Source organism: Amblyraja radiata, chromosome 7, assembly GCF_010909765.2.
Source record: "Amblyraja radiata isolate CabotCenter1 chromosome 7, sAmbRad1.1.pri, whole genome shotgun sequence".
NCBI classification, from domain to species: domain Eukaryota; kingdom Metazoa; phylum Chordata; class Chondrichthyes; order Rajiformes; family Rajidae; genus Amblyraja; species Amblyraja radiata.
This window is the reverse complement of record NC_045962.1, coordinates 28929257-28955927: the sequence shown is the minus strand read 5'-3', so window position 1 is coordinate 28955927 and position 26671 is coordinate 28929257. Positions and strand designations below refer to the sequence as shown.

The 26671-nt window shown below is 38.2% G+C and overlaps 1 protein-coding gene across 5 annotated transcripts in view; it reads right to left on the bottom strand.

Annotated features, from left to right (window-relative positions):
* Positions 1-26671, bottom strand: part of ubr3 (ubiquitin protein ligase E3 component n-recognin 3) — a 188320-nt gene that overhangs the window by 114500 nt on the left and 47149 nt on the right. For all 5 annotated transcript variants that reach the window (XM_033023993.1, XM_033023989.1, XM_033023990.1 and 2 more), the window contains exons 13-21: positions 26559-26648; positions 21172-21300; positions 20964-21016; positions 20486-20619; positions 17301-17386; positions 12012-12153; positions 9286-9382; positions 5709-5850; positions 4711-4815 (exon numbers count right to left, since the gene is read on the bottom strand). In XM_033023993.1, coding sequence (XP_032879884.1) covers positions 4711-4815; positions 5709-5850; positions 9286-9382; positions 12012-12153; positions 17301-17386; positions 20486-20619; positions 20964-21016; positions 21172-21300; positions 26559-26648 — 978 coding nt within the window. The remainder of the gene's footprint in view (positions 1-4710; positions 4816-5708; positions 5851-9285; positions 9383-12011; positions 12154-17300; positions 17387-20485; positions 20620-20963; positions 21017-21171; positions 21301-26558; positions 26649-26671) is intronic.

Below are 26671 nucleotides of genomic sequence, written 5' to 3'. Positions count from 1 at the left end.
TGCATCTGCCCACTCCCCCAACCTGTTCAAGTCACTCTGCATTCTCATAGCATCCTCCTCACAGTTCACACTGCCACCCAGCTTTGTGTCATCTGCAAATTTGCAAATGTTACTTTGAATCCCTTCATCCAAATCATTGATGTATATTGTAAATAGCTGCGGTCCCAGCACCGAGCCTTGCGGTACCCCACTAGTCACTGCCTGCCATTCTGAAAGGGACCCGTTAATCCCTACTCTTTGTTTCCTGTCTGCCAACCAATTTTCTATCCATGTCAGCACTCTACCCCCAATAGCATGTGCACTATTTTGCAAGTGGTATCCTCTGTGGGACCTTATCAAATGCTTTCTGAAAGTCCAGGTAAACTACATCCACTGACTCTCCCTTGTCCATTTTCCTAGTTACATCCACAAAAAAATCCAGAAGATTAGTCAAGCATGATTTCCCCTTTGTAAATCCATGCTGACTCGGACCGATCCTGTTACTGCTATCCAAATGTGCGGCTATTTCATCTTTTATAATTGACTCCAGCATCTTCCCCATGTGGATTTCCTTCAGTTCCTCCGTCACCCCAGATCCTCTGGCCACTACTATATCAGGAAGATTGTTTGTGTCCTCCTTAGTGAAGACAGATTCAAAGTACCTGTTCAACTCATCTGCCATTTCCTTGTTCCCCATAATAAATTCACCTTTTTCGGTCTTCAAGGGTCCAACTTTGGTCTTAACTAATTTTTTCCTCTTCACATACCTAAAGAAGCTTTTACTATCCTCCTTTATATTCTTAGCACTGTAGTGTACTGTAGATATATATCATTGTAGTGAAAATGACATCGACGTTGGGATTTCTGTACATGTATGTTTGGAATCATGTATGCATTTATTCTCGGAGAATGGTCACAGAATTGTCCAGACAAGGAGACAGCCAAATCAGCCCTCATAACTGTGCCAGCCTTTTGGTAAATGTAATACATTAGTCCCACCCTCCTGGCCTTTTACTACATAGCCTCCAATTTCCTTCACATCTTTTCAATCATCTATTCAATTATTTTTATGAAAGCTACTGTATTATTGAACCAACTTCCATTATGCCGGCAGTCATTCCATATCACAATAGCTCTCCGCTTAAAAATGCTTTCTTCGTGACTTCTCTGTATGTTAGGCCAATCCAGGCAGGTAGATAGTTTAAACCAGTCATGATTTTGAGCACTGTCAACTACCAATATCAAATCACCTCCAAGCATCTCTGTTTCAAGAACAAGTGGGTAAGTTTCACATAACTCAAATCTCTCATCTCCAGCTCAATACATCTCTTTTGGACCCTTCCCAAGTGCTAAAATATGGTTTAAGCTCGTTCCAATTTTGAAACTAGTCCTCCTGCTGACTATAATCCCCCCAATGGGCTTTATACAACATTCACCTTTATCATCTAAGCATCTATTTTTAAAGATATGCACACCTTTAAAAACCCATGTTGCTCTGCCACCTTGTGAGATTTGTGAAAATGTACAATCCAAGGTTATTTTGCTGGTTCAATAAACCAACAACAGAATTAAAAAAGTTGCAAAGTTTCTATAAAGCTGCAAGAATGTAAGTAGACAACCAGTTTTAATGAGGAACTTCCGACAATTAGAAATTAAAGAATCAAATCACCAAACATTGCAATGTTTTCGTATCACTTGGTGCAACCAAAAAAAATGAAAATCATTTAACACCTCATTTAACTGTCATAATTATATTGACCCATTTGCCAGATTTTGATGTGCACCAGTGAACTGCGATGCATTAATTGTCAAATTCAATGATGCCATAATAGAGCTGATACGTTAGAATGTTGAGATTTTTTTTTTTTTTTAAATTGTTAGATTCTGGAAAACTACCAAGCATCTTTTTAAAAATAGCGTAGAAAAATCTTTCCCTAATCAATTTGTTTAACTCACCCTCAGCATTTCACCTTCTCATTTAATGTAATAATTTTGCAGGGAAGTAAATGATCACTCCAGCTAAAGGAAAAAAGCTCCACAGACACTATTTTACTCCTGTGGAATATTTATTCAAATTATTTTCAGGCCGGGGAGGGCATGAAATTGTTTATTTTTAGCATGACATGCAAAAGTCTAATAAGAATAGTGGAAATAATGAATAGACGTTCAGCGATTCCAGAAGCTTCGGCCTAGGCTCAATAATGATTAGGATTAAGAAGATGTAAGCTACAACTAAGAATCATGAATCCAGAGTCACCATGGCCGACCAATGTTTAAAATTTAACTTGGACTTGCTATGCTACATAAATCTTTGAAGCTAAGATGTGGGAAAATTTGGGCAAGGTTTTGCTGGCAATGGCCCATAGTCAATCTTTGGCGCTAGGAGGAACACTCATTCTTGTTGCTCCCAGCTTCACAGAAGCCGAATTAAAAAAACAATTTTTAATGATCTTTGTTTAGGTTACTATTGATCAATCCAGCAGCTAATTTTACCCTACATTTTTGCAGGATTATGAAATACGATTAAAACCATTACTTTCATAATTATTATTCTAACACTGATCGCAGACACAGTTACAAAAACTAAAAGTGTTAATTAATATCAGCACAATATCTCCTAATCGTGTACTTGCCCATCACTACACCTCTGGTCCTTCTTCTGGAATACTAAAAAGATCAGCCTCCATATCAGTATTAATGCTACCCAAGAAAACCTGTGATACCTTGCTTATAAATATTATTACTAATTGCAATGTAAACAGTTCCACTAATGGGTAGCCAAATGATTCCACATGTGGCAATCATCTAATGCCAAGATAACAGGTAAGTCCCATCAAATATAATGGTTATTAAGCCATTTTTCAAGATGAAAGAGATGGACTGATGCCAGTCTGAAAAGTCCCAGTCTACCACTCTGCCTTGAGTATTTAAAGTTCTAACTGCACTCAGCCATATGAATGGTTGGTATTCATTTATACTTATGATTTCACCTTGAGGAGGCTTTTATCTCCTGATTCTGCAACTACAAGGTGAAGTCAGAAACAGAGTATTTTGCAATGAGTCCTTTACCTCCTGATTCTGCAGGAGGTAAAGCACTCATTGCAAAATACCCTGCTTCTGACTTCACCTTTTAGCTGCATTGTTACTAATGTTCATTGTTATGGTGGGGAAGAACCAGCTGGTCTTTAGCAAGTTGGATTCATCACTGCTTGAGATTTATGCTATTCATCAATCTAGGGCTTGACTTCTTGACCACTTTAATCCACCTGCAAGTCTGTCTCTGAAACAATCTCAAAACTGCATGATATACAAAAGTGCAAATTGATTGTTTCATTATATTTCTCCCTACATTTCTCTGAAATGCCTTGGAATTATATTACAACATCGAAATTTCTGAACAAAATCTACCTATATTAGACAGATATTTAATGTGTATGAAACACGATTATGGGAATCAGGAAAGAAAGCAGAGCTCAGACCAATGATCAGATCAGCTAATGGCCTTAATGAATGGCGGAACAGGTATGAGGGGCTGAAGAGTGGCTCAGATTACAGTTCTTAGGTGTTTATAAATGTGCCACTGTACACAAGGTATTTTCAGGTTAAAATTCAAACATTATTTTATGTTAAGAAGGTAATATGGTACAAATTGTTTCTGCAGTCCAACAGCGTGAAAACATTGAAATAGCATTTTGGTCATTCTTTTTTTTACAGCACATTCTTAAAACTGAGTTTTTGGTGTAAAACAAACTTGGGTTTAATAACAAGGGTTGTTAAATTTTCTGGTGGACAATTTTCTTTTCTGCTGGCTGACAGTGTTTTGCACCATATTTTACTCAGAACACCTGCTCAATTGCCTAAGGGCATCAGGGGTATTCAAGTATAAAACGAGCAGTTATGCCACCTGTCCAAGTACCCCCAAGGCATTCATTGCCATTATATTTAACTTGGAAAATTAACACTAGACTATACTTCTTTTAACTTCTGGTTATTTTTTCCTGAAAATTCCAGTTTTACATTATAATAAATGATTTTTGACAAATGGGTTAATACTAAAACAGGTTAAAGTAAACAGTTTGCCATGTCAAAAGACAGTTTAATTTTATTGAATAAATTAAAATTCTAATATCCTAGTACTGCATTGGTATTTTTAACGTCGGCTTTTCCACTTTACATGTTAATATATTCCATTTGTAAAACACCAATATTTTACTTTGCTTAATCACCAATTAGTGAACAATAAATGCTTTGGTCTGCATATCATTAGGCTGCGCTGTAAGGCCCACACTTTTAATGAAATTTTGTAGCTTAATTTAGTGCTAAACTCAAATCTACAGGCAGATTACTATTAATTAATCAATGTTTTGTTCCTCAGAAAATATGGAGACCATTTCACTGAAAACTAAACAGCTAAACTTTCACAAATTGTAACAATATTAGAGTTCTTTAAAAAGCATCCCTTTTACACAAGGCATCTCCTCAGTAGAAGACAGGGTAAGTTAATCCATAACTCTTTTCCTCTCAGTCATACTTAGTAAATTTTATACATTTCAGCATTGGAACAAGAAAACCACGGTCTCCAATTGTCAGACTATACCTGATCAAAGGCTAAGAATTTCCAGCATGTATAGAAGGAATAAATTATATTCTACATATTTCAGTTTAATCCTCTAACATGCTTGATATTGCACAAAGACTTCCCTGACATTTTTATTCAGCGGTTTCACCCACCTCCTCTTCAATAGTTTCTTCTGGTAAGTTGTCAAGGCCCAATTCAATCAAGTTTAATACCATACACAGTATATGTTCAGACATGTTCTGGTGATCCATCGATATCTATAAAAGTAAGCCACAATCCAAAAACTAACATTTAATATTTTTCAATGTATAATTCATTTCATAGTCAGATTCAAATACCCCAATATAACAGCAGGATTGGTGACTATTTCTCTACTTTACAAAGGATTGTACAGTCACTACTTTGATCATTTGATACTGAGAAAAAATATATAATTTAACATAACAGATGCAGATGTAAGAAATTCCTTAAAAATTTGAAATTTAAAGCAAGGCAATGAATTCCAATTTACAATAATGCTTCAAGCATCCAAAATTATACTGCAAACACATCAAATATAATTAATAATCACCAACCCATGAAGATTTGAATTAATTAGCATTATTTGACTAACACTGATGACAAATATACTTTTTGCGATATTTGAGATGAAACAAAATTCAATTCTAATTTCTTATGACTGTTATTGCCTGCCACATTTGATTAGAGGTGGACCTTGTTCTTATGATGGGACCAGAGGACAAGATGTTTAGCATTAACACTGAAATGCAACTTACGAATGACCCGACATATGGTAATATGACTTTACGCAAATTCTCCCATACATATTTAAAGCAGTTTTCAACGTGTAATAATAATAATAACATGTTTCATGGTATTTATTGATGACTAAATATTTAAATTATGAGTAGTGTTGGAGTGATTATTGAATGAAATGAAAGAATTACACCAAGTATAAATTTAACAATATGGGTTATAATAGAACACATACATTTCTGACAGAGAGAAATCTGTTAACAAACAATTCTCAGGAACGGAACCTTTATGTAACATGGGACTGCCTGACATTCAGTAATTACTATATGACCTGAAATGATATGCTCAGATAAATCAATACATTATACATGTTGTATGTACGCATATTATTTACCTTGTAAAGAAGAGTAAACAGCACAATGTGCAAAGTTTTACAGTGCAATATTCGCATTAGACCTTTGTAGCTGGGATTTAAAAATGCTCTCTCCCGATAGGGTGGCCATGGGTTACCGTCAAATTTTCCAGTTTGCTTTAAGCTGTCAAGAGTATAACATAATATATATATGTTAATAAATGGAAAATATACATAAACCAGTAGAAATCATAGCTAATCAAGGGAGGAAATAAAGGTATTTGCTGTTTTTTCTAAATATCTCACATAAATGGAAATAATTAATAAACTCACATGCAAAAGATAATGACGACAGAAGAGTTTCTACCTGCCTTCAATGGCCCATATGTGCCCCAGGGAGTGACTGTGGAATTTACAATTAAATTGTTCTAATGTGAAATCTATGCAATGTTTTGTCAAAATGACAGGCTATATATCAAAAATCACAACAGCTTGATTCAACATTGGCAAAAAAACATTACAAAAAAATCCTACAATGACATTTACTGGCATTCACATTATTGCCATTTCGACAGCATTTGACAATTTTGCAGCTCTTTATCACAGTTAAATGAACAAAGGTTCTACTTTTAATAAAAACAAATTATTTCAAGCTTTCAGGCAAAATAAATCCAAATGAAATACCAAAAAAAATGACTACCATCTTTTAATATGCATTTAATTCACTAGAAGTATTTTACAATATTGTCTGTATCAATTGTCCTATCACAAAAACAAACCTCATTCAATACTTCATTTTCAATGGAATGTTTTCATTTGCAACAGGGTGAAATTTATCAGAATGCAATGTTAACTGAAGTCATCAAAATGAACTGTGTTATATGGCATGCAGCTAAATTCACATAACCTGGCCTCAATTCCTTGATAAATGACAGATAAGTCGGGAATAATCATTGATGAGCATAAGATAAAGAAACTGCATTTGCAAACACACTAACGGTTCAGTAGGTCCATTTGCCAATCTGCTTCTTATATACAGTAGTGAGTCTTGGTTTGCCTTGCTCCAAGTGAAAAAAGGATTTAATTTCAACACTCTCTCTATTCTCTAAACATAAATCTGGCACTACAATGACTAATTTAGCAGTATGATGAGCCATTGATTTGTGATGTTCTTCCTTTGTTAAAAAATGGATATACTAAGTTCCTTTTATTTAAATGCACCATGAAGTGGAGCAGAAACAACTAACAGAATTAAAGTTACTAGAAAGTGTAGGCTGAAAGTAGCCCTCCATTATGAAATGGTCAAGAAACAGATTTCCTCCTTCAGACTTACATAGAATCAATGCAACAGGAAACTCCAATAATCTTGGAAGGCAGTAACCAAGTGCGACCATCTTCACAACTAAGACTCGCAGCATAGCACTAAGACATGCAGTGCGTGTCAAGATTATCATTCTCCCAATACTTTACACATTGACCTTGCTTTAGCATCGTGCACACAAGGTCAATAAACCTTTTCATTTTTTCTGCATATATGGCAATTGAGATGGCCTGAAGTATATTGCTTGCAAGGCAGCAAAAAATGATCATCCTCATTATATAAACTGACAGAGCGTGCAATAGGCTTTGCACGAGTTGCTAATTTCTTCATCAACAACATCCAAGTGGCCTTTATGTGCCTGTTTAAAACAATATCCCAAAACAAAAGATGGATTTTATTTTTCAAAAATGCAACTTGCCTTTCACCAAATGTAAATCTGTACAGATCTGTGTCCCATATTAACTGTTTTTCCCCCCATATTTCCAGTAACTGCAGCTTTTTTTAATTGCTTTTCAAACTCTGACAGTTTTGATATAACTCCGTTTTTCTCTCTCTACAGATGCTGTCTGATTTGCTGGGCTTTTGCCATTTTTACTAGAATTTAATCAATTGTTATGTTCTGTACCTCTGTGCTCCACAATTTATTTTCCAAATCCAATTGCCATACACTTCTACTAGCCTCAGTGTTACACAGCCAAAACATTACAATCAGCAATCTAAAATTAACAGCAAAATAGATAAACATTCTTCATGTTATAAAACAAAGTGCTGGAGGTATTCAGCAGACCAGGCAGCAACTGGACAGAGAAATTGACAGATGGCGTTTTGGGTCGAGATGAGCTTATGTCCTCCACAATGCTTCATCAGTCTGAAGAACACTCCCAACTGAAATGTAATTTGCCCATTTTCTCCACTGATGCTGCCTGGCCTGTTCAGTTCCTCTAGTTTCCTTTTTGCTCAAGATTCCCACATCAGCAATCTTGTGTCTCTATTCTTCATGTCACGCTGCCTATACTATACCCAGCATTAATAACACTCCTTCAAAACTCTAGTGCCTATTTGTGGTCTTATAATTGGGATCCCCAGTAACTTAACCAAGGGGAGTAAAAGTAAGCATCCAATGAGGATTTTCTCTGTGATTATGGTAAGCATCCAGAGTGACTCTAGCCATGCAATATAAAGCTATACTCTATGGTCCAGTCACCTGCCAGGTCTGAATTCCTGGCCGGTTGCTTAGCACAAGCAGAGAAGCAGCACTGTAATCCTCAGTGGGGGAAAAAACAGCGTGCACTCTCACATTGAACCAGCAGCAGTTGATAACTAAGATCTTGACGGTCAGAGCTTCACTTGAAGCTGTCAGAGGGATTTGAGGGGTTGAAGGATTAAAAATAACATATCCAACACATTCATTTCCAGCTTTGACAGTGGCAGGAAAATGATTACACAATTAAACTGTATTCAGAGTTAGGTTCCTAAACACTAATCATGACTTGTCAAGCAAACAGTTCTTAACCACGAAATTCAGTTGGAATCCTAGCAATTCCACAAGAGCAACATTTGACTTAATGAATGAATGGATGAGTGGAAATATCTAGAGCAGTGAGAATTTAGTGGTTAAGAAGAATCTAGTTCACTATACCCACTACTTTGTTTTTCTTGATGCAAATAAATTCTTTAAAGTAACTACATTAAAAGTCTACTGTCCAGAAATTGGTTGGTTTCTATTCCACAATATTCTGCATAGCAGAACAAATTGGAAGTTAGCTCTTTTTCTTCTATCTTTTCCAGAATATGAACACCATGTCCAGTTTGTACTGATTACAACCAAACAGAAAATGCAACATGCAGTGCAAGTTGAAAAGTTACAAACGCTGCTCATACTTTTTACTATTTTCTTGTTTAACTTTGTTCTTCTAAACTTGGTTGAACTCTGATGGTAGAATTTGGAACTATATGGGATAGTGGTAGGTGCTTATAATCCCATAATTAGCAATGTTAGCAGGAAAAATAATTTTGAGGGGAAAAATGTAAAATTACTTCATGATAACTTATACAACTTGTAATTGGTTGTATTAAACAATATGCTTTATAGTAACATCTTGTTTACAGAAAATGCATTATTAAATTTTTTTAAGACTTCACCCGCTAAATAGGTCTTCCTAATTTCCAGTTTAGTGAGGGAGCCCATTTGAAACAAATAAGTATTTATATATTCAACCAGACACAAAATATTGTGAACACAATGTGTAATAATGCATCGTATACAATACAATTCTGTGCAATTGAAAAGATACTCACAATCCCATGTATCTATCCATTGCAGACTGAACATCTCTGCGATATACTGTTCTTAGAATCACCATTATTGGGTCAAACTCAAGATCCCAGACATCAGCTGAGCAAAGGATAGAATTACATAATTACATTAATGGATTTGCGAACTACAGGTAAGATAACAGATTTTTAAAGCAGCTTGACTAAATGCTTCCTTTTAATGGACCTCTCGATTAAATTGCTGTTAATAAACATATTAAAAAGGTCTTCAAAAGGGAACTGCAGATGCTGGAATATCGAAGGTACACAAAATTGCTGGGGAAACTCAGCGGGTGCAGCAGCATCTATGGAGCGAAGGAAATAGGCGACGTTTCGGGCCGAAACCCTTCTTCAGACTGATGGGGGGTGGGGAAAGAAAGAAGGAAAAAGGGAGGAGGAGGAGGAGCCCAAGGGCAGGCGGATGGGAGGGTGGGAGGAGACAGCTAGAGGGTGAAGGAAGGGGAGGAGACAGCACGGGCTAGCCAAATTGGGAGAATTCAATGTTGATGCCATAAGGACGCAAGGACCCCAGAATGAATATGAGGTGCTGTTCCTCCAATTTCCGCTGTTGCTCACTCTGGCAATGGAGGAGACCCAGGACAGAGAGGTCGGATTGGGAATGGGAGGGGGAGTTGAAGTGCTGAGCCACCGGGAGGTCCCCTTCCTTCACCCTCTAGCTGTCTCCTCCCACCCTCCCATCCGCCCGCCCTTGGGCTCCTCCTCCTCCTCCCTTTTTCCTTCTTTCTTTCCCCACCCCCCATCAGTCTGAAGAAGGGTTTCGGCTCGAAACGTCGCCTATTTCCTTCGCTCCATAGATGCTGCTGCACCCGCTGAGTTTCCCCAGCAATTTTGTATATTAAAAAGGTCAATGCATTTCAATCTGGTCACTTAATTATTCTAATCCAACCTTCCCTTCTCAGCTCTCCCTCAGCCCACTGGCTCCACTTCTTCCTTTCTTCTTCCATGCCGCCCCCCCCCCCCCCCCTCCCCCCTCACATCAGTCTGAAGAAGGGTTTCGACCCAAAAGGTTGCCCATTTCCTTCACTCCATAGATGCTGCCTCACCCGCTAAGTTTCTCCAGCATTTTTGTCTACCTTCGATTTTCCAGCATCTGCAGTTCCTTCTTAAAAACTTTGCATAAACCTCTTTTTTAATCAATATATTTATCAAATGACAATGAGTAAATAGGACTAGACTTTAAATGTGAACACCCCTTTAAAAGGCAAGGGTACGATTTCGTAAATCCTCTGATTCATCAACCGTCATATATCTGAAATCAATTTCTTCAATTATTCTTTTCAGTAGCCTGGCTAACAATTTTACATCCAACTAGATCATTAGGTAAAAATCAAATGCAGACATGAATACTATTTTAATCTCCTAACTATAGAACCGAGAAAAGTGCTACACAGGAATGGACCCCTTGGCCCACGTCTGTGCCGGCCATGATGCCAATCTAAACTAATTGCATCTGCCAGCACATACGCATCCCTCCATTCCCTGTCTATTCTTGTGTCTATCTAACTGCCCCTTGATGCTTCTACTCCCACCCCAGGCAGTGTGTTCCTGGCACCTACCACTCACAGTGTAAAGAACATTTGCCTTGTAAATCTTCTTTAAACCTCCCCCGCTCATCTTAAACCTATGCCCTCTAGTATTTAACAATTCCATCTCACTATCTGCAATGTCTCTCACAATTTTAAATACTTCCATTAGGTCACCCCTCAGCCTCCGACACTCCAGATAAAACAATCCAAGTCTGTCCAACCTTTCATAGAACGTAGAACACAGCAGAAGAATAGGCCCTTCACCCCATAATGTTGATGTTAAACATGATGCCAAAGCCAATTCTTATCCTCCTGAACATAATTGATATCCTTCCATTCCTTACATATCCATACGCCTATCCCAAAATCTCTTAAACATCACTATAATATGTCTCGACCACCAACCCTGGTTGCGCATTCCAGGCAATCACCACCCTCTGTGTAAACAATACGTGCCCCGCACATCTCTTTTAACCTGTGTCCCTCTCACCTTAAAGTTAGGCCCTCTCGTATTTGATTTTTCTATTACAGGAAAATGGTTCTGACTGTCACTAAGCCTCTCATAATTTTATATACTACTATCAGGTCTCCCCTCAATCTCCGGCATTCCAGAGAGAACAATCCAACCTGTTCCTGCAGGTAAATAGCCCCTAAACCAGGCATCATCCTGGTAAACCTTCTAGCTATTACAACCAACCCTGGGTGAATTCTTCAAAACTTTAGACAGCAAATAAAATACAATTTAACAATAGCAGATAATAAATGTAATACTAATGAGTTTACTGAAGCATTTGGAACTGAAAGCTCATACTGCCATCTTCTGTCTGAACAGTGAAAATTATGCCAGAACAAATGGCTCTGTCTTACCACTCAAAACAGTCATTTTTATTTTTTAAATAAGTGCAATTTAAGTAACTATTGATCCAAATGCTGTCAACCATTTTGAAGAAAGATAACTTTTGTTTCAAACTCATGGCATTAATCTAGAGTAATTACAAAAACTGAAATGATTTAAAATAAGGAACAGGTTTAAAATAATGATAAAAAAATAACAATGTTAAAATGAAACACATTAAAGATTTGCAAACTATCGTAATGCACGCAAACATTTCTCACCAGTATCAGCAATATTTTAATGAACCAATGCAAAGTGCCATGACATACCTTTGGGTGTGTACATCCCTTGCTGCATAGAACCTCCTGGTTCAAACACTGGTGCTTTAAAATCAGCTACAGCTGAAAGCATGTTTTCAAAATAGTAGCTACCTGGGATAATACCACTCTTTGGGTTGGGATTTTCAGGAATGTACAAATTTAGTTAAGAAAATAACATATCAGCATAAACAATATATTCAAGTTACATAACATATATTCAAGTTACAGCAAGATATTTTTGCAGTAATGAAACACATTTTTGTTTAAAAAAAACCAAATCTTTCTTTTAAAAATATGTGCACTCTCATGCTCTAAAGACACCTTAGCAAATATTGAAATCATATCTAAAGGAAATTATTGATTAACTTAGCTTCATAAATTCTCCTTTAGTATTCAAACTTTCTTTGAGATCCATGTGTACATGTAGAATCAGCATGTAATAAGACAAAGTTGAGCAATCACACAACTAACGGATCAAGAAAAAGCCTGCAATCTTACCATATCCAGTTGTGAATGTCGATGAATAATTAAACAGCTAACACGTGAAGTAGGTGACAAGAACACACTGCGCCCTCAACAATGGCAGCATCCAGCATGAGAATACTAAACACAAGAATAAAACTTTCACAAACACATTTAGCGAGTACTGCTACGTGGATAACTCATCTTGTCTTCCTCCCGAGATCTACGGCACTTAACAAGCCCTATTGTCTTCAGTCATATTAACTCTATGTAATTAGTTTAAAGTACTAGATACAGGACATGTCACAGGACAATATCCCATCCATAGTAAAGACGATTTGTATTTGAGAACTAGCCACACCTATACTCTATTCCTGTAATTGGAGAGCAATCACCAATCTAACAATGTTTATTATTGCTAAACAATGTCCAGTTAAAAAATAGCAGGACATATCTAGTCCACCTAATTACCTCCAAATTATTAGCAACGTGATGGATGATACATCAACAGTGGCACTTTCTTGCCAATAATCTGCTGACCAACCCCCCAACACAATTACCACTTGAACTCCATTCCACGCAGAAATGCAATGAGTTTGCATTATTCTATACAGATAAAATTGAAGGCATCAGACGTGCCATCAATATCACCGCTTCAAACAAAAATGTTGGATCACCACCCTGTTTAGGCAAAGGTAACGTGGCAATGATGACATGCTTTAATGTCATAGACTCTAAAACTCTTGTGGAAACGGTGACACAACTAAGGCCATCCACCTGCTGCCTTGATGCTTTACCTACCAACTTCTTTAAGAATGTTTTTGACTGCCTAGCAATAGACATACTGCAAATAGTTAACAGCTCTCTTCAATCAGGCAATTTCCCAAAAGCCTTGAAAACTGCAGTTATTAAACCTCTTTTAAAAAAGCGGAGCCTAGATGCCTCTATTATTAACAACTATAGACCAATTTCAAACCTATCTTTCATAAGTAAAATCATTGAGAAAGTTGTCCTCCAGCAACTTAATCAATTCCTGGCTTCAACTGGCTGCTACGACAACTTCCAGTCAGGATTTCGACCTCTTCATAGCACCGAGACCGCTCTTATTAAAGTTGTAAACGACATCCGTCTTAACACAGACTCTGGCAAAGTTTCAATATTAATGCTATTAGATCTCAGTGCTGCATTCGACACTGTTGATCACTCAATACTTTTGGACAGGTTGGAAAAATGGGTGGGGCTCTCAGGCACAGTCTTAAGTTGGTTCAGGTCATATTTACAAGATAGGAACTATTTTGTTTCCATTGGAGACTTTGTATCAGAACCAACCAACGTGACGTGTGGAGTACCGCAAGGTTCGATCTTAGGGCCCTCTTTATTCAACATCTACATGCTCCCACTAGGGCAAATCATGCGATATAATAATATTGACCACCACTGCTATGCCGATGACACTTAAATCTATGTAGCGCTATCACCAAATGATTATCGCCCCATAGATCTGTTGTGCCAGTGCATTGAGCAAGTCAAAGACTGGATGTGCCAAAATTTTCTCCAACTAAATAAGGACAAAACGGAGATAATTGTTTTTGGTGCTAAAAAAGAAAGGCTTAAAGTAACCCAACACCTTCACTCTCTGTCCCTGAAAACTTCAAACAAAGCCAGAAATCTTGGGGTCATTATGGATTCAGATTTAAATTTCGAGTCACATCAAATCAGTAACAAAATCGGCCTACTATCACCTCAAAAACATAGCAAGATTAAGAGGACTCATGTCAGCTCAAGATTTAGAAAAACTTGTACATGCCTTTATTAATAGTAGGCTAGATTATTGCAACGGTCTCCTTGCAGGTCTTCCAAAAAAAACTGTCAGGCAGCTACAGCTTGTTCAGAACGCTGTTGCTAGAGTTCTAACAAAGACCAAAAAATTTGAGCATATTACACCAATTCTTAAATCCTTACATTGGCTCCCTGTATGTCAGAGAATTGATTTTAAAATCCTGCTGCTCACCTATAAATCACTACATGGTTTAGGGCCAAAGTATATCACTGACATGCTTCCACTATATAAGCCTTCTGAAACCAATCTGCTAGTGATTCCCAGAGTAAATACAAAACATGGGAAAGCAGGATTTAGTTACTATGCAACAAATAGCTGGAATAAACTTCCTGAAGATTTAAGACTTGCCTCAACTTTGACCACTTTTAAAACAAGACTGAAAACTTTTATGTTTACTTTAGCTTTCAGCTAAATCTTAACTACATTGCACTTTTAACTTTTGCACTTTTTATAATGCATTTTTAATTTTGTTTTTCTTTTCTTTTAGTTCTTCTATTTTATTTCATTTTATTATTTCATTTATTGTATGACATGTTTTTATGTGAAGCACTTTGAGTCTGCCTCGTGTATGAAATGTGCTATATAAATAAAGTTGCCTTGCCTTGCCTTGCCTTGAATGACACCCAGTTCCATCTCTCCCAGGACCACTCAGCTCTGCACCTTATCACAGCTCTGATTCAAAAGAGCAAAATAAATCATTTCAAAAGATGGTGATAGAATAAAAAAAACACCGCAGATGCCAGAAAACAAAAATAAAAAACTGAAATAATGGAAGTATTCAGCATATGATTAAAGAGAAACAATCTGCAACACCTCAGCAAAGTCCTCAAAAAATTGACAACACCCACAATCACAAAGTACTAGAGGAACTCAGCACCCCTCCAGATGCTCTCTGACCCACTATGGCCCTCCAACTCAAGATTCCAGCATATGCAGTTCCTTATGAATCCACATACATAAATGTAGAGTATTTAGTGAGATACAGTGTGGTAACAGGCCCTTCGGCCTGCCAATTCATCCATACACTATTCTATGCCCTACACACCAAGGGCAATTTACAGAAGACAATTAACCTGCACGCCTTAGGAATATGGGAGGACGCCAGAGCACCCGAAGAAAACCCACAAAGTCACAGGGATAACATACAAACCATACAGACAGCCCCCCACCCCCCCAGTTAGGATCTAATCCGGGTTTCCTGCGCTGAGGCAGCAGCTCTACCGGTGTGCCACAGTGCCGCCCATTGTTGTGCAGAGCTCCCATGCTTCCCAATACAAATAAGGATAAAATGTGTGCAGTTCCATTTGGAGTTGCCATAATTTCTCAGGAAAAACAAGCCCATTTGTAATTGACTTGAGATGGTTTTGTTATCACATTTCCTTGTGATTGTGTAGCATTGCATCGCAGTGCCATCTAGTGGCCTGCAATTTTGAATTCATTGCATAGGTATTAACAATACAGTGAATACAATATGCCGCAGATACTAAACTTTTAACGTATACTACCTTACAAGGCTTGTGCATGCATACAATTCCTGCAAGCATCACAGGGGAATAATTGTTTAAAGATTTTGAATTCAGCTTTTGAATCTCATCCGAATGCGTTTGATTACTTTAACTTAGTTTAGCGATACAACCTGGAAACGGATTCTTGCCCACTGAGTCCACATTGACCATCAATTCACACACGTTCTATGTTATCCTACTTTCACATCCACTCTTAACATAATTTGGGCAATTTACAGAGACCAACTAACCTACAAACCCTCCTGTCTTTGGGATATACATACATAGATATAAAGACAATAGGTGCAGGAGTAGGCCATTCGGCCCTTCGAGCCAGCACCACCATTCAATGTGATCATGGCTGATCATCCACAATCAATACCCCGTTCCTGCCTTCTCACCATATCCCTTGATTCCGCTATCCCTAAGAGCTCTATCTCTCTTTTGAATGCATCCAGCGCATTGGCCTCCTTGCCTTCTGAGGCAAAGAATTCCACAAGTTCACAACTCTCTGGGTGGTAGTAAACCAGAACATCCGGAGAAAACCCACGTGGATTAGTAAATATTTTTAGTTCAAAATTAGAAGAATTATTTAAAATTCATTTTGAATATTTTGACATTAATTTTACTGTTTATCAAATCTTCGAAAAAGTCAGCCAAGTCGGCACAGTGGCGCAGCGGTAGAGCTACTGCCTTACAGCGCCAGAGACCCGGGTTCGATCCTGACTACAGGTGCTTGTCTGCACAGAGTTTGCATGTTCTCCCCGTGACCTGCGTGGGTTTTCTCCGAGATCCGGTTTCCTCCCACACTCCAAAGACGTACAGATTTGGCTTGGTATAAATGTAAAATTGTCCCTAGTGTGTATAGGGTAGTGTTAATGTGCGGGGGATCGCTGGTCGGTGCGAACACGGTGGGTCGAAGGGCCTATTTCCGCGCTGTATCTCTAAACTAAATTAAACTAAACCCAATGACAATGCTGAGGCTTTAACACCAGAAAATGAAGGCAAGAAGTACAGAAGTTGTAGGAAGAGGGATCTGAAAGCAATTAGGCAAATATAAAGGCAAGATTTCGGAGGAATGTACATGACAACATAAATAGGGGCTTACTGATCTGAAATGGGGTGATTTAAATGATATTATGTTGGCACATTGTTCCATAAGACTGCTGGATTTTGTAAATCCAACGACATTCATTTCCAACAACATTCAATTAAAAAAAAAAACTAGAGGAATAGTTTATCCAAGAAAAGTGCTTTCTAAAATTCAGCAATGCCAGCAGCAGATTGACCAACATTATTTCATGCTTAGTCATCTATTTCCCTGGCAACCAGCAATTTGATGTTCAATTATTGGACATGATTATTTGCAAACTGTAAATTATGCAGAGGGCACTGAGAAAATTAATCGCTATAAAATCTGAAGTTGATGTATTGGTCTGCATTTATTGTTTAATTAGCTATACCAAATTCAGATCTGCATCAAAAGGATATTAAGTCTAATAATGTACTGTGTGTTCTGTCACTCATGCACAGTTGTGCCACCATTTCAGCCCTCAGGATCTCATCATCTGTCATTCCTGAAATGAAAATGAATAAAATATTAAGGCACTTAAAAACAAATCTGCAGATCCATACAAATACAAGTTGTCATTTTTGACACAATTCATTACTGCACAACATTTACAGCTAAAATGAAATAGTCTGACTCAACAAAAAAATAATGCTGTGAAACTTATCACAGCTCAGAGAGATCTGGTATTTACAGAATGTGGTAAACAAAAAGTATTTTCACACTTGTTGCTTTTCAACAAGTTGTTTTGAAAAGTGTCATGACAGTCCAGGCATTTTAATTTTTTATCCAATTTTTTGATGATGCAATTCTAGATTTTTTTTAATGTTCGCTACATGAAACCCTTGCCAAAAAGACAAAGAAAAATTGAAATTAAAACAGCAAAACCATGTGTGAACAAAATTACATTTATTTAGTATGGGGCTGAATAAAATAATGTGCTAGTATGGCTACTAACTAAACAAGTTGTCCAAAAGTACAGAGAACTATGCATAATTCATGTGCAATTAATTTATCTCTGTGCTCTTCCATATAAACACTACTCTTTACCAGCTCGTTCTTCAGCAATAGCCTTGGCTCGTTTTGGTTTGACCCAAGGTATTTTCTTGTTACATCTATCTTGCTTAATTAAAAGATTGAGTGAAATAGAATAATTTTACTCTTACAGAGAAAATTGCTAAATTAAAAAGAAAAAGACATTGCTGTTCTTCCCGTCTGTCATCAGGCTTCTCAGTTGAGGTTAGTTTCTTGTCACATGTACCGAGGTACAGTGAAAAGCTTTTTGTTGCATGTTAACCAGTGAGCAAAAAGACAATACAGGATTACAATCGATTCTTCTGAATTCTGAATTGGTCTTCCATAATTAGGATACAGTGTGATTCTCCTCTACCTCAGAGACTGTCTCTGAAATTGTTGTGCTACAAAGTTGAGAATTATAATCTGCATTCTGTATTTTCCCTTTGCTCTCCTTATTGTAATTGAATGTGGCTTGATTGTATTTATGTTTAGTTTAGTTTAGGGATACATTGTGGAAACAGGCCCTTCGGCCCACCGAGTAGCGATCCCCACATTAACACTACCCTACACACACAAGGGACAATTTTACACTTATACAGTTATACCAAGCTAATTAACCTACAAACCCGTGGGTCTTTGGAGTGTGGGAGGAAACCGAAGATCTCGGAGAAAGCACATGCAGGTCACGGGGAGAACGTACAATCTTTGTACAGACAAGCACCCGTAGTCAGGATCGAACCCGGGTCTCTGGTGCTGTAAGGTAGTAGCTCTACCGCTAAGCCATTGTGCTGCCTAATGTATCATTTTATTTGAATTGATTTGATAGAATGAAAAACAAAGCTTTTCACTGTTCCTCAGTGCACATGACAACAATAAACCTAAAACTCATTTCAGGAGGATGGTTCAAAATGTTTCTATAAAGAAATCACCAAGTAGATCAAAAATAGTTAATCAGGTTCTGGATAAGAGACCATTTTGTCAACCCATGGCTAATATATCCAAAAATATACCTTCTAAAAATCTTCAACTCAGGTATCACACACTGGTATTTCATTAGTATCCTTGGTGGTGTCTCCAACAATTACATTAGCAAATTACAAAGAGGAGACTAAATGTCCTGTACTGTTAACAGACAAGTAAAACTTGAGATGTACTATAGTGTTGGTCCACCTACCACCCATGCCATTCTTATGCTAATTTCTGCCAAGAGAGTTCATTTCAAATATAAATAAATTGATAAATAACTTGAAAATGTTAATAGATAGTTAAATAGACACATAAGGAAAGGGTGTGCACAAATCCAAACATTCCTATTCAACCATGATGCAATTTTCAAGTATCCAGTCTTGAGGCTTGGATATGCCCAGCATTAGAGAAGCAGAACAGTCTCAATGTAATTATGAAACAACCATCCAGGAAACAACTGATGTCCAAGGACAGGAGTAAGCTGAAGATGATAATTACATTTGTTTATCAGCACTTTTCATATGGACCTAGAAGAGCAGAACTGCCTTTCCTGTCCTTCAAACAAACCTCCATTCTGCTGATTGATGCCAGTTTTAAATACCACGTGGTCTGAAATAAATTTATTAAGCACTAATTAACTGCAAAGGTGAATAAATGTAACTTTTAGCTTAAGATACTTGATTACATCAGTTTATCATTAACAATAGCATATCAAATTCGTGCTTTTAACCCGTGGTTATCCAAAGATAACCATTTTTGAGATCCTGTCCTTTCATCTTTATCTTAATTTCTGACGCTCTGCCCATAGACATCAAATAATTTTATATAGACATCATGACAGATACTATCAACTTTAATTGGTAGATTCATTTAAAAATCAGTGCTCATTTATTCTGTAAAAGTCACACTTTCGACACCATGAAATGATTGCAGCCCTGCCTGAGTAATGAAATATCAGAAAAACTACAATCTCCAAGCAGTTCAATTTTGTTTCAGTTTAGGGATAACCCAGTGTTTTCTTGAGGACAACAGAAATCTGTAAGTAACGAGAACAACAAGCCTACATCAGGAGGATTTTTGAGATTTTTTTATGATTGTGTTCTTTAAACTTTTTCTTAACTTCTGAAACTGACCGTTGACATTAACTCTCATCATAATGTATAATTGGTTTTGACCTAAACGGTGACAGAGTTCTGAATGTTACACCTTTTCCTTCCAGAATACTCTGCTGTTGAAATACAAAACTGATGATGAAACTGAAAGTATAGAAGTGTTCCTTTTTAATGTTTGGATGCTTCAATTTAGATTGAAAGCCAAGGATAACAGAAACTAGACCACAACCTGAGACAAAGAGAATCACCAAAAAACATGAGACACATAAGGAACAGGTGCCCTTGTGTGGTTTACAAAAAAACCCCACAAAGTGCTGGAGTAACTCAGCAGGTCAGGCAGCATCTCCAGATGGAGCGGATAGATGAGGCTTCAAGTCGGGACATTTCTCAAGACTGGAGATGGGTCCCGACCCAAAACGTCACCTATCCATTTCCTCCAGAGATGCTTATAGACCCTTGACTAACAGCAGCACGATACCCCCCTGCCTCCCAAAACAAACATTGGACCTTACCCAAGTGAATACGTAGACTGAGTAAAAGGACTAGGAAAGTTAAGGCACCCTCAAGCATAGATCTTTCATGTTCTGGATCAAGTGCTCCATTTTGATGCTGTGATGCCATTGTCAACAGATCCACCACTTTAAATCTAGATAAAGTCACAAGATTACTTTGATAATTCAGTGAATATTCTTTTATACTGCTTTGCTATTTGAATTCTGTAACAATCATAACATGTATAATGTATCTCATATGCATCAACCTTTATCCCAATATTAGCCTCATACACAGACAAATCAGAACTGTGCAGACCTGGGATACTTGCACTAGTTGTTTTAGCACTTAATACCAATATTCTTGGAATGTTTCTCAACATCTTTGTACTCGTATATAATTCACAGTCATAAAATTGCAAAGTCATATTCTGATGATTCTGAGAATCATGAAATTATAATTTAAAAAAGATCCTGACATGAAATTCATTGCACTCACCTTTCAAAAACAGATGAAACAAAATAATCTGGATCAAGTTTGGAAGCACAAACCTAAAGGGCAAAAAAAGTGATATTCCAAGATTAACTTCCTTATGCAAAACTAAAACAAAAATCATTACATGTGACATTTTAAGAAATCTAAATCAAAATTCCAGTAAAGAAACAAAACAAAACTACAAATTACAGAATATTAAATATATGCGTACCTGCAGAAGGAAAATATCTGGATCAATCATAGAATTGCAGAAGTGGGACTGCACATAAGTCATAGCCTGGCCTTTAATCTGCAGGCCATTCCTAACCCACATGTTGCTGTGTATTTCTGATAAGCTGGCCTAAATTTAAAATAAAAAGTAAAAGAGCCTTAGACCTTAATACCCATTACAAGAGGAAAATTTTGCTTAATTTGCATATTAAATATTCATAAATTTCAAACCAAAATACGACCTGAGCTGACCAATAAATAAAGAATCTTAAATTAATGATCTCTCATCTATTAGAATATGCAACATTTAAAATCTGCATATTTTAATTATAAAACTGTCAGTAATAGATCGTGCATTTGGAAATATGTACGTGCCAATTTTCAAAATTCAGGACAGCCAGTTGAAGAAAATATTTATTTTGGGCATTTCCTCTAGGACAGTTCTAAATTCTACTGGGAGTGAAAGGAGGATAGAAGCAGCTCTTAGCAGGATTCACCTGTTCAGACCGGTGAAAATTACAGCAAGTACAATTTTCCCTCAAATTCATGCCACATTAAATATAATGTGGAGGTTCTCTGGAAAATATCCTGTTTAAGGTAGGTTTTGTATTGTTATGGGGGGGAAGGGGAATAAACCATGAATAAAAGTTTTCAAAAGGGCATAAGGCCAAATCCACAAATAATTTATCAAAAGTGTATCCAAAACAGTTAACAGTAAAAGGTATGGGCTAAAGCAATTCAGGAAATAGTGAATATTCAAAACCAATATGTTCCCACTTCATGTCCCCCAAACTTGAATATTAGATGTTAATGAGAATACAGGGTAGGAAAATGTAAGAACAGATATCACAAGCCCAATATTGCTGAAATTCTATAAATGTAGAAAATGTAAATGGAAGAAAAAAAAAACCCTTACAAGGCAAGCATCGTGCCTGGCAAAGATACTGACAGAATAAAATTAAACTCATTCATGTTTTATATACATATACAAAGAACGAGATGGTGGCAAAGGAAAGGTTTTGGAATTATTTGAAATCAAAAAGGAAACCAGGGAGTGAAACCATGGATAGGATGCTGAAAGGACACTGGGGCCAGTAGACAAGGAAAAAAATAGAATATTCTATGTTTCGTCTCTCTATGTTTGTCATATTAATGGGGCTTTTTCACGGGGCGACTTGACGCAAGAGTTAACCAGAGTTTAACATCGTGGGAACCTCGTGCGATAACAGTACGGCATTCGTGGACCACCGTGGAGCTAACGGCAGGTAATCGTGTAACTTGGTGACTCGGGAGAAAATTCAAGCAATTTTGAATTTCTCCAAGAGTGACTTGTACACTTGTGGTTGAGCATTGCAACATTATATGAACGTAGTGGCCAGTGCGATATCCGTGCGATGTCCGTAATAACTCTTGCGGTTACCGTGGGAACTCCTGCGAACGGTGAACCCGGAAGCTGGACAGAGGGGACAGAAGGTGAGTAAAAATTGTCTTCTGTGGGATTGAATTTAAATAAAAAAATTAAAAAATAAAGATTTGCATCCGCATATGGACATCAACGTATTCATGAGTTATGTTAATGCGATTCAAGAAAATAACTATAATCTTTAAAAGGGACTTTAAAAGGGACTTTACTGAAAGGTCCCGCATTTTTATGGTCCGTGAGAAATTTTTCACATGTACTTCTTTGAGAGATACACCTCGGAGTCCTCGCCGACTAGCGATCGGTGCCTTTCCGAAGCAGGGTCCGGAACGCTACCAATCAATGTTCTCCAGAGACCCGTGTAAGGAGTGAACTGCACATGCTGGTTTAAACCGAAGACAGACACAAAAAGCTGGAATAACTCAGCGAGTCAAGCAGCATCTCCGATTCGAATCGCCACCTATTCTTTTTCTCCAGAGATGCTGCCTGACCTGCTGACTTACTCCAGCTTTTTATGTTTTTCTTCCCAGATCTGACTTACCTGCTGAGTTACACCAACATTTTGTGTCCTTTTGTGCGTATTAACCAGCATCTGCAGTTCCTTTAGACATTACCTAACTTCAGATTTTAGAGATATAGCGCGGAAACAGGCCCTTCGGCCCACCGAGTCCGCGCCGACCACCTATTCTTATCCGGCTTCAGAACGGTTCTTCCTTCCATTCGTTTGGGCACTGACCCGACCTACCAACCTACCTCAATGCGGACATTGGACTTTTTCCCCCTGGAACTGTCCTGAAAACATATATTCTGAACTCTGGTATTTTCCACTTCGCTCTACCTGGTGTTCTTGTGCATGTGTCGGAAGGAACAGCAGATGCCGGTTTAAAGAGAATGCTGGAGTAACTCGACGGTTCAAAATGCTGGAGTAAGTCAACGGGACATGCAGCATCTCTAAAGAGAAGGAACGGGTGACGTTTCGGGTCGAGGCCCTTCTTCAGACTGTACGTGGCTTGGTTATATTCATGTATAGCATTATCTGATATGATTGTATAGCACGCAAACAAAAGTTTATTCCCTGCATAGAATCATACAGCGTAGAAACAGGCCCTTCGACCCAACTTGCCCACACCGACCAATATGTCCCATCTACACTAGTCCCACTTGCCCGCGTTTGGCCCATAACCATCTAAACCTGCTTCAGTCTAATGCGTCTTAAACATTGCGACAGTACCTGCCTCAACTACCTTAACGGATAGCTCATTCCATACACCCACCACCCTTTGCGTAAAATAGTTACTCCTTAGGCTCTCATTAAATCATTCCCCCCGAACCTAAACCTGTATCTGCTGGTTCTCGATATGAGACAATAATAACAAACCAAAGCGAGTTAGGACATCAACGGGGAGATCCTGGATAAACCCAAGGTAGCCACAAAATGGAGGAACTCAGCGCAACAGGCAGCATCTCTGGGGAGAAGGAATGGGTGACATTTCGGGTCGAGACCCTTCTGATATGCTGCTTGTCCCACTGAGCTACATGTTGTGTCTATCTTCGTTTTAATCCAGCATCTGCAGTTCCTTCCTGGCCGAACCCGATTGAAAGATGAGAGGCTGGGCGATAGAGCACTGGGTGTGACAAGGATCAGGCTTCAGTAAGCAAAGTAAAGAAAGATGGCAACGTTATGGAAATGAAGCGGGTAATCCGAGTGATGGCGAGACGGTATCCTCTAATGTGTCGGAAAGAACTGTAGATGTTGGTTTGCGCCGATGATAGACACAGTAATACTGGAGACAGACATAAAATACTGGACGGGCAGCATCTGGATAAAATGGGTGACGTTTCAGGACGAGACTGAAGAAGGGTCTCGAACCGAAACGTCACACATTCCTTCTCTCCAGAGATGCTGCCCGTCCCGCTGTGTTACTCCAGCATTTTGTGTCTATCTTCCGTATGCTCTGTGATGGTGATCTCGGAGTCAAGTGGCAACTCTGGTCTGTAGACACGAGGAACTGCAGACGCAGGAATCACGAGCAAAACACAGAGCGTTGGACGAGCCTGACCCTTTGAGTTCCTCCATCACTTTGTGTTGAAGTCAGGTCTGGACATTGCTTGGCTCAGTCTCAGGCGCCGGCTAACTAGGAAGGTCGAGTCAAAGTCCAGCACTAACACTCAAGAAATAACGTTTGCGGCCTGATGTTCCCAATATTTAATTGAAATCATTAATAAAGTAAATAAATAGATACCGGTCTAATCAGTATCTACCGGATTGGACAGGCTAGATGCAGGAAGAAGTTCCCGATGCTGGGGGAGTCCAGAACCAGGGTCCCAGTTTTACAGTCTACCGTGGGAACTCTTTAACTCAGTAAAGTAAAGTAGCCTTTATTGTCATATCAGCGCACAGGCAGCAGTTGATTGTTGCTCTATTCAGTTTCCCAGGGGGTCGGGACGGGACTGGAGTTGGGAGGGAAAGGTGGGGGAGTCGAGGGAGAGGAGGGGGAGACAGATGGGGGTGTCTTCATTTACTGGCGGCGGGTGTCTGTCACTGAAACAGGCAGTGAGATTTCACATCCACCTTGTGTGTGCCTCTCTCTCTCTCTCCCTCCCTCCCTCTTACACAGGCTGAGAGACTCTGCCTCTGTGAGTGTACGTCTCTTTCTCCCCCTCTCCCACACACAGTAAGACCGAGGTACTGTGCTCAGTCCATCTGTGTCTCCCACATACACAGTAAAACATGTCTCCAAATGAGCCAATTCAACCAAGGGAGGATATTTATAGTGTGTAAAAAAAAAGTGACATCATTTGTGCCACGTGATGATTTAACAACACTTCACAATGTTCATTCAAGATTTAACGGGAAAGCTCGGGAGACGGACAAGTCACTCGCACAAATAACAGAAATGCCGAGTACCGTGGGAACTCTTTATCTACCCCCCGTTATATCGTGTGATATCGTGCTAGACCACGACCACTTCACTCTGGTTACATCTTGCGTCAAGTCGCCCCGTGAAAAAGCCGCTTAAGCAGTTTAAGATCTTTGAAAGTAAATTGGGCTGGCATGGATAAATTGCATTCTAGGTTGTTAAGAGAAACAAGAGAGGAAACAGCAGAGCCTCTGATTGTTTTGAAATAAAGGTGGCTGAGGGTTCATTTAATTGAGCTGTATAATATTATGAAAGGTCTGAATAATGCAAATTTGGAAGAACCTTTTTTCCTTAGCAGTGCATTAATGAATCAAGAAATAATTGAAATAATTGACATAGTTAGATGGAAGGTGATAAAACACACTTTCCCCCAAAAGAGTGGTGAGATCTTAACTATCTGAATTGGTGGTGGAAGCATTTGAGTATGGCCTGGATGAACACCTGATTCCGAAACGTGTGCACACATAGTTACAAAAACTGGAGCTATTTGAAAGAGTACTTTTTAAAAAAAGATGGTGTGGACACAATGGCGTCCCTCACTATGACAATTTACTATAATTCTAAGTTGTTTCAAAAGTCACTCAGAGCAGCATTGAAAAGCTATCATTAGCTGGCAACATGAAGCTTGCACTTCCAAAAAAAATCCAGAAAAAGTGCACTCACACCTGCTGGAAAAATCTATGAACTGCATTCACGTGATTATGTTACTGGGAAATAAAAAAAAACCTGCTCAATCCAGGTACTTTGAAAACAATGTATTTTTTTAACATTATGAACAAAAAACAACCATATACCGTCAAATTTTGTCATATTTGACCATTATACATAATTTGATTGTTACATCAAAACATTTCAGATTACAATTTTTCAGTAGGCTTTGGTAGTTGGCAACTTCGTAACTGTTTACTTATAAATTTTGTTGTACGATGTGCAATGACAATAAAGAGATTCATTCATATTCAAATGCACTTAGAGAGGCTAAAGACAGGCTAAAGATACAACCAGAATGGGGTTTTTTAACTTTGTCACAAAGAGAAATCAAAATACCTGAATTTGAAGTGGATGAACCATCATTTTCATCAACATCTCTTGATCTGGTAAAAGTGAATCGAGATCCAGTTGTTGGCATCTAACAGCCTATAAAGGTATTTAAAATATGA